The following is a 14,723-nucleotide window of genomic DNA, read 5'->3' as shown; positions in this document are numbered from 1 at the left end:
ATATATATTTAATTCATATCAACAGAGCTTTATTTATCTCCGTGCCAGAGAATGCTTCAGATTACAGTCACAACAACTAATGTTCACAAACCAGTAACAACCAGTGGGCTCACTCACTGGGCCCAGCTTTTAAAACAACACAGTTAAATATCTGGCAAAATATGAAAAATATCATAGATATAAAATGTTTAAGGAGTTACAAACAACAACAAAAAACAGTGTCTAACAAAGTAACAACAGAAGAACAGCACAAGAGTTACTGAAAATAAACTAAAATAGAGGGAAAATGCAGATTGTGTCTGATAATCAGTAGGGTTGGGTACCCTTCATGACTGAACCGATACGGTACCGGTACCGGTATCTGGAATTCGGTACCAGTACCAAACGGTACCGTATTTCGGTTCTTTTTAACTTCTCAGTTTCAACATTTTATTGAGAACTTTTAGGGACAGTGCTGCACGTTAACTTTTGTCTGCACATTTTTTTTGTCACCATTGTTGCTGAGTCTGAGGTGTGAGTCATGCGCTCTCGCTCCGCCTCCACCTCAGGTACCGAAATTTGGCACCGATTCATTTTAAGTGAATCGGTACCAAGTACAAAAAGTACCAAGTTTCGGTACCCAACCCTAATAATCAACATTATATATTGTAAATGATATAACAAGTAGTATTGCGCATGACATTGACAAGTGATCGTGAAAAGTAATGTTGTGCCTGATTTTAAGAAAATATAGCACAAGATACTGAAAGTATTATTTGCATCATGTACACGTAACTTGTAATTCCGCAGTGCAGAAATAAAGTACGCTGCTAGTAAATGTTTTGCGTTCAGATTTTACAGTCATGTTTTATTAATTTTTTTGTTTTGTTTTTTTTTTCAGGCATGGCAGCAACACACTTCTGTAAAGTATAAAGTGTTTTTTTTTCTTCTTTTCTTTTTTGTTTGTTTGTTTGTTTACTTCATTTAAAGATGGGGCAGCAATACACGTCAGTAAAATAAAATAATGTTTACATCATGATTTTTGGGGTTTTGTTTGTGTGTTTGTTTGTTTATCCAGGCGTAGCAGCAATACGCCTCTGTAAAATACGAACAGTTTACAATCATGTTTGGTTTTTTCATTGCAGCATCAACCAAAAAGTCCAACAGTCTTTGTTCCTCGGATATGACTCAGAGTGACTCCTCGCTCTCATCATGATATCTCTGCTACGTCGTGACGCCATCACGTCAGACGGAGCGCTCAAACCAGCCAATCAGATCGCGCGGCTCAAGGAGAGTCCCGGGGAGTTCCGTGTTGACGCCACTGCTGTTTTGAAACCGTCGAAATAAAACCTCCATCTTTCTGTTTCTTCGTCCCCGTGTGCGTCTGTCCTCTGAGTGCCGGAGATGAACAGCGTCGGGGAGGCCTGCACCGACCTGAAGCGGGAGTACGACCAGTGCTTCAACCGCTGGTTCGCCGAGAAGTTCCTGAAGGGGGACCGGAGCGGCGACCCGTGCACCGAGACCTTCCGCCAGTACCAGCGGTGCGTGCAGAAGGCCATCAAGGAGAAGGACATCCCGATCGACGGCGTGGAGTTCATGGGCCCCAACAAGGACAAGCCCGAGAGCTGATCCCTGCCGATCATCAATACTGAGATCGATACGCCATATGGACCGGGGACTGTGTCCACGAGGCCCGCTGAGCATGCGCAGGAGCTGTGCTGCTGCTGCGGAAGAACACAGCGGGTTGCGGAGCCTGGGCACTGAGTGTGTGTTCACACACACACAGACTGTTTTCTTTCCAAGCTGCTGCTTTTATTCTGGAGTTTAACATGACTGTGAGCTGCTGTAGCGACTGTAGGACACAGCTGATACTAGGTATCGATCAGTAACCAATAGATTGATTGATTGTTGAAGACACAGCTGAGCCAGTGGCTGCAGCTGCTGCACTGATGCTTCTCTCTCTTTGTTTCACTGTAACTGAATGTTTCTGGGTTTGGACAAAACAAGACGTTTGAAGGTGTGAAGATTAATATATTAACTGGAAGAATTCACTACTGGATTTATCAATAATGGAAATAATAACCATGACACAGTTTGTCTATAAATTTGACTTTTTTTAAATGATTGTGTTTGGTGTTTGTTTTTACGAAGGAGGAGGATTAGGGTCATGTTAAAGGAAAAAAATAGATTTCAAGAATGAGGTTATAATATTACGAGAATAAAATTGTAAATCTACAGGAATAAAGTCGAAATATTTTGAGAATAAAGTCAATATTTTGAGAATTAAATCGAAATATTTTGAGAATTAAGTCGAAATATTTTGAGAATTAAATCGAAATATTTTGAGAATAAAGTAGAAATATTTTGAGAATAAAGTAGAAATATTTTGAGAATGAAGTGGAAACATTTTGAGAATTAAATCGAAATATTTTGAGAATTAAATCGAAATATTTTGAGAATAAAGTAGAAATATTTTGAGAATTAAATCGAAATATTTTGAGAATAAAGTAGAAATATTTTGAGAATTAAGTAGAAATATTTTGAGAATTAAATCGAAATATTTTGAGAATAAAGTAGAAATATTTTGATAATGAAGTGGAAACATTTTGAGAATTAAATCGAAATATTTTGAGAATTAAATCGAAATATTTTGAGAATAAAGTAGAAATATTTTGAGAATGAAGTCGAAACATTTTGAGAATTAAATCGAAATATTTTGACAATAAAGTCGAAATATTTTGAGAAGTAAGTCGAAATATTTTGAGAATTCAGCACTGAGAATTACAGATAGCATCCAGCGAACATGTGCTCATGATCAGAGGAGAGTTACCCAGGATTCATGTGAATTTACTGTGAATAAAGTGGACGCTCAGTATCACTCAGGACCTTGAATCACAACATGGAAACAGCTCGTCCCTACAACTGTCAGTCTGGGTGAAAATTAATTCTTTTGGGATGTCGGCCAAGATGGTGATATGCAAATTGGAGAGCATAAATAAAGAATCATCCATCCATCCATCCATCCATCCAATACATTAGGTTCTTAGAGATGCGTTTGCTTCTGTGGACGGAAACTGTCAAAATCAGAAATAAAAATATGACTCAAGAAATAATTTAATATGCCATCAAATGCACCAAAAATAATATATAAATATAGGCATTAATTCATCGCTAAAATGTGACATAACTTAATATTTCTGTTTAAATTTGCTTCTTTATGAATTTACCTTTGTTCTGATCCCCCCATTTATTTTCCCTTTTCATTATTTATTTATTCCTATTACTTTTTTGAATTAATCAGTAATTGCATTTGCATATTTTATTTAAAGGTGGCTGCCATCTTGAAAATATGTAAATAAGGTCTCCAGATGCATCCTATCATAAAAATAAGTGTGTTTCTTGTGGTCAAAAAAAAGACTGCGACGCCCGATAACCAGATGTTTGTACATATAATAAGCTCATAAATACCAAATATGGTGCTTTTATCACAGAATGAACAGTTTGTCAGTTTTGCTGCTCCACTGTATATGAACCAATAATCCATGATGATATATTTGATTAATCGAGCCAGTTAATATTTACAAATTAATATCTAGGGACTGAATTCACTGCTTTTTAAATACTTTTCCTTTTCCTAAACACACGTATAAACACACGCTCAGTAAACATGCGTCCAGCTGCACACAGACAGAAAGAGATGGACTCATGATGAAGGGGACTCTTCGCTCTGTTTGGTCAGACGATCATTATTTATGCTGATGACATGAAAACCTTTAAACAAGCTTCCTCTGAAGCGTCTCGCTATCTCTGTGTGTGTCCTCTCAGCTACCAAGTTTCGCAGCTGTGGACCGAGTAAGCTGTTGCCAGAGGAGCGGCGACCTTTGACTTTCCTGTGTTTCCTCTGAGGAGGTTTTCATGCTGAGCTGTCACTGTCCCTGTCACTGATATCAGTGCAGCGCAGGATTGTTTATTAAAGCTTCTGTGCAGAGCTCACGCTGCTCCTGCTTTACACACTGATCCAGATGTTTCGGGTGCACTGTGCTGACATGATTGTATGATGCAGAAATGGAAGGATAGATACCTGTTATAAAAGCAGAGCTCACGCTGCTCCTGCTTTACACACTGATCCAGATGTTTCGGGTGCACTGTGCTGACATGATTGTATGATGCAGAAATGGAAGGATAGATACCTGTTATAAAATATCACCTTTCTCCTGACGCCTCGTCATGTTTTCTTCTTGTGTGTAACTCTGAATCCTTTCTGCATGCTGCACCTGAGATGAACACACATTCATTATCTTGGATGTGACAAGATAAAAGAAATAACGATAATGATTAGGGCTGTCACGATTAGTCGACTAATCGATGACTAATCGACTATTAAAATAATCGGTGACTATTTAAGTAGTCGACTAATCGGTTTGAGTCATTTTTCATGGAAAAGTACCATGAAAGCACCCCAAAATACGTAAGAACTATAATTCTTACGTTCAGATATTGGCAGCTTTACACACTCTCCCGTGACATTGAACTAAAACCCTTTGGCGTGAGTATGAAACAAGACATTAGATGACGTAATTTTGGGGTTTGGGGCGAGACAGACCGACATTTTTCAACATTTTAACACATTTTGCGATGAAATGATTAGTCGACTAATCAAACGAATAATCGACAGATTAGTCGACAATGAAAATAATTGTTAGTGGCAGCCCTAATAATGATTATAGATAATTTTGTTGTGAGTGTTTCTGCTGTGTTGACTGGGGACTGGGATCATTGTTGATTTTTGGTGATGTCACCACACAGGCGCGGCCCATGATTTCAGCCAGTTCATGAGGACATTCACATCCGGCGCCAAGATGGGTTTAAGATAGATTACAGGCCTTTTTTTAAGATAGAGAAAACCTTAAAACATACATTTACATTCATTAAAAGTTTAATATATTCCATCCATCCATTTTCATCCACTTGGGGCCGGGTCATGGAGGCAGCAGGCTGAGCAAAGCACCCCAGACGTCCCTCTCCCCAGCAACACTTTCCAGCTCCTCCTGGAGGATCCTGAGGTGTTCCCAGGCCAGATGAGATATATAATCCTTCCAGTGTGTTCTGGGTCTGCCCCGGGGCCTCCTACCAGTGGGACATGCCCAGAACACCTCTAACAGGAGGTGCCCAGGAGGATCCTGATCAGATGCCTGAACCACCTCAACTGACCCCTTTCGACACAAAGAAGCAGCGGCTCTACTCCGAGCTTCTTTCGGTCACTACCCAGTGCTCATGACCAAAGGTGAGGGTTAGGACATAGATGGACCAGTAAATTCAAAGCTCCACCTACCAGCTCTGCTCCTTCTACACCACAACAACCACAGAATTTCAAGGATTCTGTGTGATGATTCATTCATTCATTCATTCATTCAAACCTTTATTTAAGACTTGTGAAATCAGTCGAGGGAGACCCTCACTCTCAATGATGCCAAGCATGAACAAAGACATTAAAAACAATCACTAAGCAAACAAAGAACCACGTAAATTGAAAACAATATTGGCCCTAATACTGAGCCCTGTGGGATACCTGTAGTAATATTTCAAAAACTGGGGTGAACATCACCCTTCTTTACACATTGCAATCTATTAGAGAGGTAGTTTAAGGAGTTTAAACCCAAATATGTGGTTAAAATATTATAAATTTAAATGCATATCAACGAGAAAGCTAATGTTAATGCTCACTTTAACTGAAAAATAAGGCATCTTTTTACTTTAAGGATATCCTTCATCTTTTCTGGTCCATTTTAAGGGTTTTTACCATTTTCATAACCCAATTAAAATCTTATTAAAATACCTTAGCTACATCATTTTAATGGATAAATAAAAGGGAATTCAAGGTGCACTTCACATAGCTTATTCACTTAAGATATTATAACATATTAAGGGCTTTTTTAATGAATCATTTCCACAGTTTAAGAGAACAAGTGCCATGCACAGACATTTTTGAGGGCAGGTGTTAAAGAAAAAAAAAGGAAACCCTAATTATTAACAAAAATAAGTCACATACAGTCGCACATCTTTTACTCACTTACATATTCATTAATTTATTTTAATACCCATACAGTGATGCAGTGTGTCCTCCAGGACACTTTGAGCCTCAACCTGTGACAGACAGCAGGATGATGTCAGTGCTGAGGAAGTTTTACACATGACACAACAGACCAATTACATCTTGATACTTTTCATTTCCTGCAGAACTGTGTTATCTCACTTCCTGTATGTTTTGTAAGTGTCTTTTGTTCTATGTGTCAGATATTTAGTTTGTCATGCTTGTTAATCTCACTTTAAACGGTTTTGTGGGTTTAGTTAATGCTGCTCTCTTCTGATTTTATTTGCAACAGCCCTTTGAGTCTTTTATTATACTATTACATTGAGAGTGCCACTTAAATGTGTGAATACACCACCTGTATGGTGTGAAGACTCCACTGCAGTGATGACCTGCTGCACCTTCTGTATCATAGTTTGACATCTCAATCTATGACCTGTAGTGACCCTGCTGTAATAAGTTTTTGATATCTACCCATAAGTGTCGATCAATGCCCCCTTAGATTCTCAGGAAATTGACACTGCCTATTTTATTTTAAGGGGTGAATAAATGGATGTAAGGGGAAGCAGGACAATGGGGAAGTTTTATTAAGTGTTTTCAGGTATTGCTTTTGACATTTCTAAGCTGATCACAGCTGCTGGATGATGAGAAGTACAAACCTTTTTTGGGTGAAGTGTTACTATAATCACAAATACACTGTAGCACATACTGTAAATCAGTCTGAACTTCCTATAAAACTGTGACAGCTGTGTGTTTAAACCCTGTGCAGACATGATGATTAGCAGGTCATCACTGCAGTGGAGTCTTCACACCATACAGGTGGTGTAATCACACATTTAAGTGGCACTCTCAGTGTAATAGTATAATAACAGCAGCGTAACAAGTCTAGGCTCGTGCAGTCAAAGATGATTAAAGCCCAATATCACAAAGACTCAAAGGGCTGTTGCAAATAAAATCAGAAGAGAGCAGCATTAACTAAACCCACAAAACCGTTTAAAGTGAGATTAACAAGCATGACAAACTGAATATCTGACACATAGAACAAAAGACACTTACAAAACATATAGGAAGTGAGATAACACAGTTCTGCAGGAAATGAAAAGTATCAAGATGTAATTGGTCTGTTGTGTCATGTGTCATCATCCTGCTGCATGTCACAGGTTGAGGCTGTTATGCCCAGTCTAGGGGTGTCTGGGACATGACATGAAAGGCCCCCATCTTCCCCAAGTCCCAAGTAGCCACAATGAAAAAATCGTGCGGAACGATCAATAGTACAAATTTATTTACAATATTTAAATAACAATTAACTGAAATAATAGCTTCAGGGTGGACTAAGGCCAAAATAACAAACAAAAACAATCCTGCCCAGGGAGTAAGTAAATAACCTAACCAAACAAATAAAAAAAACAAATGACAAAAAGCTTACCTCCCTAACTAAATAAACAGGAGAAAAAAGGGTAACAAAACTGGCGGTCCACCCCTACATCTGTTACACAATAAAGATTTTACAGAAACTGCTGTGGCCGGTTGGGAGAGCAGGAAGGTGGGGTCTGCCTGCTATCTCGAAGCAGCTGCCATCTTGGTCCTTTAAAAACCGAACGCCCTCAGCTGCAGCCAATCACAAACGAGGACAGATCCAATCCACCAATCACCGCTGGGCTATGGCACACACCTATTTGCATACAGAAAACAGAATACGCACAGAGAACACATGCAGCAAAACCCAAACAAAAAGAAATTACGACAGCAGTCGTAACAAGGCTCAAAGTGTCCTGGAGGACACACTGCATCACTGTATGGGTATTAAAATAAATTAATAAATATGTAAGTGAGTAAAAGATGTGCGACTGTATGTGACTTATTTTTGTTAATAATTAGGGTTTCCCTTTTTTTCTTTAACACCTGCCCTCAAAAATGTCTGTGCATGGCACTTGTTCTCTTAAACTGTGGAAATAATTCATTAAAAAAGCCCTTAATATGTTATAATATCTTAAGTGAATAAGCTATGTGAAGTGCACCTTGAATTCCCTTTTATTTATCCATTAAAATGATGTAGCTAAGGTATTTTAATAAGATTTTAATTGGGTTATGAAAATGGTAAAAACCCTTAAAATGGACCAGAAAAGATGAAGGATATCCTTAAAGTAAAAAGATGCCTTATTTTTCAGTTAAAGTGAGCATTAACATTAGCTTTCTCGTTGATATGCATTTAAATTTATAATATTTTAACCACATATTTGGGTTTAAACTCCTTAAACTACCTCTCTAATAGATTGTAATGTGTAAAGAAGGGTGATGTTCACCCCAGTTTTTGAAATATTACTACAGGTATCCCACAGGGCTCAGTATTAGGGACAATATTGTTTTCAATTTACGTGGTTCTTTGTTTGCTTAGTCATAGGTTTTTGCATGTATGCTCCCATTTGAAACATGCGAGGACTCCGGTTCTTTATACAGATGGGCTTATCTTTATTGATGCCTTCAAATAGCTAGCCTAGCTAGCTTCACGTTGCACCATCAATCACCACCGTAGAACTACAAACAGACACAAAATATAACAATGAATCTCGATATACACAGTCCATGAAATGACACAAAAGTTGAAATAAAAGTTACACAATAAAATTGTACTGACCACTTTGCCCGCTTGCAGCTCCGAAATGGGAGGGGGTTTAGTCTTTATCTTAAATCTTTATCTTTTGCCGAACAATAACGTGACAAACATGCCGGCTATCCATCATCTTCTGATCTGACAAAACCACAGTATGGGAAAGTGAGGGTGGGACAGGAAGTGGCAATGACCAAATCTAATGGAATATCAAAATAAAGGTGCGATCTCTGGTGGTCAAACCAGGAATAGCAGCTGTACACAAAATCTGTATCAACAGCATTTACAGCATGAGACGGAGCATCTGGATGAATTTCATCAAAACATCTCAAAGTGAGAATAAGGGGTACGATGGTTGTTTCTACGTGCCATCCGGTCCCTGTATAACCAACACATCATGACTCCGATGTCGTCACATATTGACCTTTGGTTTCCATGTCCACATACGACGTGTAAGGTATCCTGGGTGTGTTGGTTCTTGACGTTTTTTAGATGCCGTGTCACGTTCTGCCTGTTACATGCATTGTCTTCTTTCAAAATACACTTCTGTTTTCACAGGAAATTTAACGTTTACATACAGTCTCTTTCAAAATAAAAGCGCTACGCCGGTACAATGCCACAAATGTACTTTTTTCCCCTTCAAAAGCACGTGGTTTTGTTTAGGACAAAAGAACAGGGTTTGGTTTTAGAATCTTGCAGGACGCAAACACCACTCTTTCGGGCAAAAGTCATGGTTTGCTGGAGGGATTATATATCTCATCTGGCCTGATAACACCTTAGGATCCCCAGTAGGAGCTAGAAAGCATTGTTGGTTCGAGGAGTCTGGAGTACTTTTCTCAGCCTGCTGTACCCGTGACCCAGCTTCAGATAAATGGATGGATAGATCTCAAAGTGTCCTCACACAAATGTATGAGCAGTGCATGAAAGCACCCTGTGAAAATTATATTGTTATTATTATATTTACTTTATTTCAGACACAGATCAGGTCCATAGAGCCACAAACCAATAATACAATCAAACAATTTTAAAAGCTCCTACAGAGGCTGTTATGCCAATGTTTACGAAGTCCAGATGTATATCGAAAGCAGCTTTGCTTAGGACTAGTTGTAGCCTCTATGATAGCGTTCTTGGAGTTGTCGAGACGAGACATGAATTTATACATCAGTTGTCTTAGTAGAGCTCCAAGAGTAGGAACACCACAGTTCACAAACAGCTGGCTTGCACTGTGCCACCTGAGGACACCAAGTAAAAGTCTCATGGCGTCACTGAAGGCCACAGTGAGCTTACGCATGCTACTGCTCTTATATCGCCACCACAGATGTGCAGTATACCCAGTAGTGCAGTAGGCCCTGAACAGAGAACGTTTAACACTGCAAGAGCACGTACTGGATTTATGCAGCAACAAGATTGCTTGGCCATATAATTTGCAGCACTGTCTCTACATGTCTCTATCATTACTGAATTCCTGACACCTACCGTAGCTGGAACTTCCACAGAGGCCGTTTAAAGTACTTTGGCAAGTGTTTATATGTCTGACTGTGGACAGGTTTTTGTCAGCACGATGGGTGGGATGCATCCATGAAACCTCACAGGTGTGTAACTGAGATCATTTATGACTTCTTGGATGGTTCTGATAAGCCGTGGTATCTGGTTGTGGAATGATTGGAGTGTAGTTTGAGGTACAGTTGCTTCTGTTGTTTTAAAAATCAAATTCACCACAGAGTCAGTGAATTCATCGATGTCATTGGTGATATAGACGGCGGTGTCCTGGAACATGCTTCACACTGATAGGCTCCATCTCTCACATCACTTGTGGCATGCATCGCAGTTTTTCTTTTACATGTCTTTGTCTCAACAAGATGGCTGCATGGTCACTCCTCCAAACACGGGCAGCGCCGCTCTACAGTCGCCTCTGAGTGGCGAACAGCAGTGATCCAGAGCAGGAACAGGACAGCACCTCACATTCCCACTGTCACACCAGTCCTTATTCACCATAATGCACACACCTTCTCTCTGTCTCTTGCCAGAGTCCTCCGCTCTGTCAGAGAGTCACTTGGTGAAATGGCGCGGTCCAGGATTTATCCAAGTTTTTATGAAACAAAGACCGAGACGCAACCACGGACGTCTTGCAAGTTATTATCCAACGCTTCGACAATGGCTGGCAGGATGCTCGATTAACTGGAACCCATCTTCCTTTATCTTTTCCTCAATGATTACATTTGAAAACCTCAACCTTGTTAGCTAGCAGAAGTCGGCAGGAGGAGCGTTTACAAACTGGTGAGTTGCCACCGCCACCACACGCCACCGGCATCCAACAGTAACCACAAAAAGCACGAGAGCATGATGAGCAAAGACATGAGAGCATAAATTTAGCCCAGTTTTAGTGGAGCCACGCCTACATCAAATTTCTAGATGAGCAGTAAAACTTGAAATATATTGTAACAAAAGAAGAACAAGAAGTTTTTCAGCCATGTTACGATGATGCTGGATGATCCCTAAAGAAGGCCACAAGCCGAAACAAAAAAGATGGACAAACTGACAAGCACTTCTTCTCCATCTACAGGTTCAACTCGCTTAAAGCTCAGGAGAATTTACCCTCTCTGGAGTGCTTAGTTTCATATCTGAAACATACATCTTGTGGTGTAATATTAGGCCCCTGTCAACATCCCTTCATGTGCTATGCTGATGACACACAACTGTATATCCCTTTTTAACTTGGTTTGTCTCATGATCTTTATTCTCTCTAGAATTAATGGCTAAAACATTTTTAATAGCTTAATATGAGTAAGACAGGGGTCCTCCTCATCAGTACTGCAAATTTTACTGGCTGTATGGACTCAGAGAGTCTGTCACAAAGAACCTTGATAGCCACTTATCATATAAGAAATGTCAACAAAGCCTGATGGAGGTCTGATTTCTTTTTATAATTCTTTTATTCTATTTTATTTTAATCTGAAAAGCACTTTTGTGCTGAAGATTGAAAAGTGCTGTATATGCAAGGCACATCAGAGGAGTAGAACTCTTCTTCAAAATTCCAGAACAGAAAGAGTTCTTATGCTGAGTTCACACCGAGTGCGAATAAAACAAACAAGTTTTATCCAGTCTCCTCTAAAAGCTGTAGGAACTGCAGCTCCCATGACTGCATTTTTTCTGGCTTTGTACAAAAGACAACAAAGCACGGAGTTAAATCCAAGAATGGATATCTGTTACTTGCAAAAAACAAATTCAGTTCTCTAAGCTGTGTATTTGTCAGAATGCCAAAAAAGAATTTATCCCACGGGATGTTAGATTATGCTTTCTCCCCTTGTTTATGAAAAGATCATTTTAAAACACTGGAAAAAAACCGGAGGCCTGTACTTTACAGATTGGGAAAGAACCGATGAGATATTATTTGACCATTTCAGGACGACATAAACATGCAGTCAAAGTAATTCAGTGAGACGTGGAGGGACATTTATGAGGCCCTAAAAGACTAATAAAAAAAATAACGATAACAAAATAAATTACAAAAAAATGGCATGACTGGGAAGGGGGAGATCAGGGGGGAAATGCAGGACACAGAACTAACATAATGTGTGTGAGTGGGGAAGAGAATGATATGTATTGTGTGTAAAATTAATTAATGTGGTATGGATGTGTCAAATGTCGTATGCGTAGTGAATACAAACATACTGATGTTTTCATGTTAGCCTGAGGTCCTGATCACACAGAAAGAGTTTCAGCAGCTGGAGGCGGCGTTTTGTAATTGTTTTAATGAGAATGAAGCTTTTTGCTGTTTTTACGTTGCTACACGCATCGTGTTTCTGCGCTCTAGGCACCTGGCGTTTTTGCTGGAGCACTCTGAAATCCTCAAGATGAAAAAAGTCCAAGTCAGAGCAAAAAAGTGGCCCACGCTTTTTTTCCCCATTGTCCAATCAGATGATTTGAGAGGCGGGGCTTCTGTGGTGGTCACGACAACAAGTTTACAGTTGGTGAACAATGGAGGAGAAACTGGTGGTAGTGGTTGCTGGATACCCAGAGCTATACGGCCTGATGATAGACAGCAGGTTGTCAAACTGCCCCTGAGTCATTCTAAAATCTGCCTGTAAGCGTCCATGATGGAGGAGAAGCTCCTGGACCAACTGGTGGTACTCCCCATGATCCAGCCTCTTTTTTAGGGTCTCATGTACCTATGGCTGGTGTTCACTTCCCATATGATTCTAGAGCCAAACCCTGTCTTTTTTTTCCTAAACCATCTACGTTTGTTGCTGAAGGGGGAAAAAGTCAATTTGCTGTGTTGTACTGACCTTGTGCATTTATTTTGAAAGAGACTGTATGCAAACTGTACATTTCCTGTGAAAACAGAAGTGTATTTTGAAAACAGACAATGCATGTAACAGGCTGAAGTTGACACAGTGTCCCAGAACGTCAACAAGCAACACACCCAGGCTACCTTGGACGTCATATTTGGACGTGGAAAGTCCATGACCAAACGTTGATATCTATGACAAGGTCACAGTGAGAGTGTGTTTGTTAACCACAGCGTTGTTGAAACAGTTTCAGTGTATCCGCTACATAACAACATGCAGATGTTTTGTACCTGTGGTTTACAGAAACTTTGATTGGATTGCAAAATGTTCCACCTGACTAGCATCGGTCATAAAGCATTTAGATTTTGCCCTTTAATATTTCACTATTAAATATTTCAGTAATCAGATCCTGAAAATTGTAGATATGACCTTTTTTTCATTGACGATATAGTGTGAAAAAATGAAGGCCTGAGGTCATCCTGAATGACTCACTTGTTTTGTCAGTGAGGTCTGCTGGTTTGTACATGAATGTTGGTGCCAGTGTGTCTGTTTCCAATAATCACAAGAAGAAACTGATAATCAAATGGAGTTTCCCAACGTTTCTCGATGCATAGTGAAGCTAGATTTATAACGGCATATTATGAGGTTACCGGGGGGTGTGGGAACTGTGTGCCTGGCCTGGGCTTTAGGGGCCTTAAGGGTTTCAGGGTTTTTTAAGTTCAGGATGAAATCATTAACCAGCTGTGTCAGGGTTTGTGGAAGGGAGTACAACAAGCTGCGAGTAGACTAAAAAGTCCTGCGCCTCAGGACAGAATCATGCACTTATTTGTGAAACATTCCTGTGAATGTCACAGAAAATTATCTCCACACTCTCTGATTGATTCTGAGCTGTCAAAACTAAATTTTAATCCAGTGACTCAGCACCTGGCACACTGGCTAATTAGACAGTGCTACCTGCTACAACAGGTCTTCCTTTTTGATTTTGGAAAACATTTTTGTATGTATGCAAGACACAACACATCCATTTACAGGTTTAAGTGATACTATTGCTTCAGTCTTTACATGAACCACATATTAGTGTCTTCCTACATGAACAGAACACCTGATGCAGAAGCATAGATCCAGTGAACATTTATGTCTCACACAAACACATCGAGTCCCCTTTGAGACTAGATGTTAGCGTCACTGTCACAACTGTATTTTCTGCCTTGAATCTGAAAACAACAATATACTGGAGCCTATCCCAGCTGACGCTGGGCGAGTGGTGTCACACCCTGGACAGGTCACCAGACTATCACAGGGCTGACACATAGAGACAGACAACCATTCACACTCACATTCACAGCTACGGACAATTTAGAGTCACCAATTAACCTGCATGTCTTTGGACTGTGGGAGGAAGCTGGAGCACCTGGAGGAAACCCACGCTGACACGGGATCGCACAGACGGGCTCCCCAACCCTGGGGTTCGAACCAGGAACCCTCTTGCTGTGAGGCGACAATGCTAACCACTGCACCACTGTGCTGTGACTAAATTAAAATAATGCAGTCTTCAAAGTTCTTTTATATCCTGCTCAGTTATTGAAACATTTAAAACTCTGTCACTGGTAGTCCTCAGCATTTCCACTTGAATGTGCTATCACATTATAGAGTGACATCTTTACATATCTCAAACTGTTATACATGCATAAACCATCACTTTGTCAGTGGCCTTTTACGTTTACATATGACGTGCAGACATTCCTATGCAACAGCTGTT

The 14,723-nt window shown here is 39.9% G+C and overlaps 1 protein-coding gene across 1 annotated transcript; it reads left to right on the top strand.

Moving 5' to 3' along the window:
- Positions 1–700: 700 nt before the first annotated feature.
- Positions 701–2,100, top strand: triap1 (TP53 regulated inhibitor of apoptosis 1). The gene has a single exon (XM_049575821.1). The coding sequence runs from the start codon at positions 1,384–1,386 to the stop codon at positions 1,606–1,608; it is 225 nt and encodes a 74-aa protein (XP_049431778.1). The 5' UTR covers positions 701–1,383; the 3' UTR covers positions 1,609–2,100.
- Positions 2,101–14,723: the final 12,623 nt, after the last annotated feature.

This window comes from Epinephelus fuscoguttatus, linkage group LG5 (assembly GCF_011397635.1).
Source record: "Epinephelus fuscoguttatus linkage group LG5, E.fuscoguttatus.final_Chr_v1".
NCBI lineage: Eukaryota > Metazoa > Chordata > Actinopteri > Perciformes > Serranidae > Epinephelus > Epinephelus fuscoguttatus.
The sequence above is the reverse complement of the archived record's forward strand: the minus strand, read 5'-3'. Positions and strand labels throughout refer to the sequence as shown.

Bases quoted from the DNA above. Each gene is read 5' to 3' on its own strand.
- triap1 (XM_049575821.1), top strand. From the start codon at position 1,384: ATGAACAGCGTCGGGGAGGCCTGCACCGACCTGAAGCGGGAGTACGAC.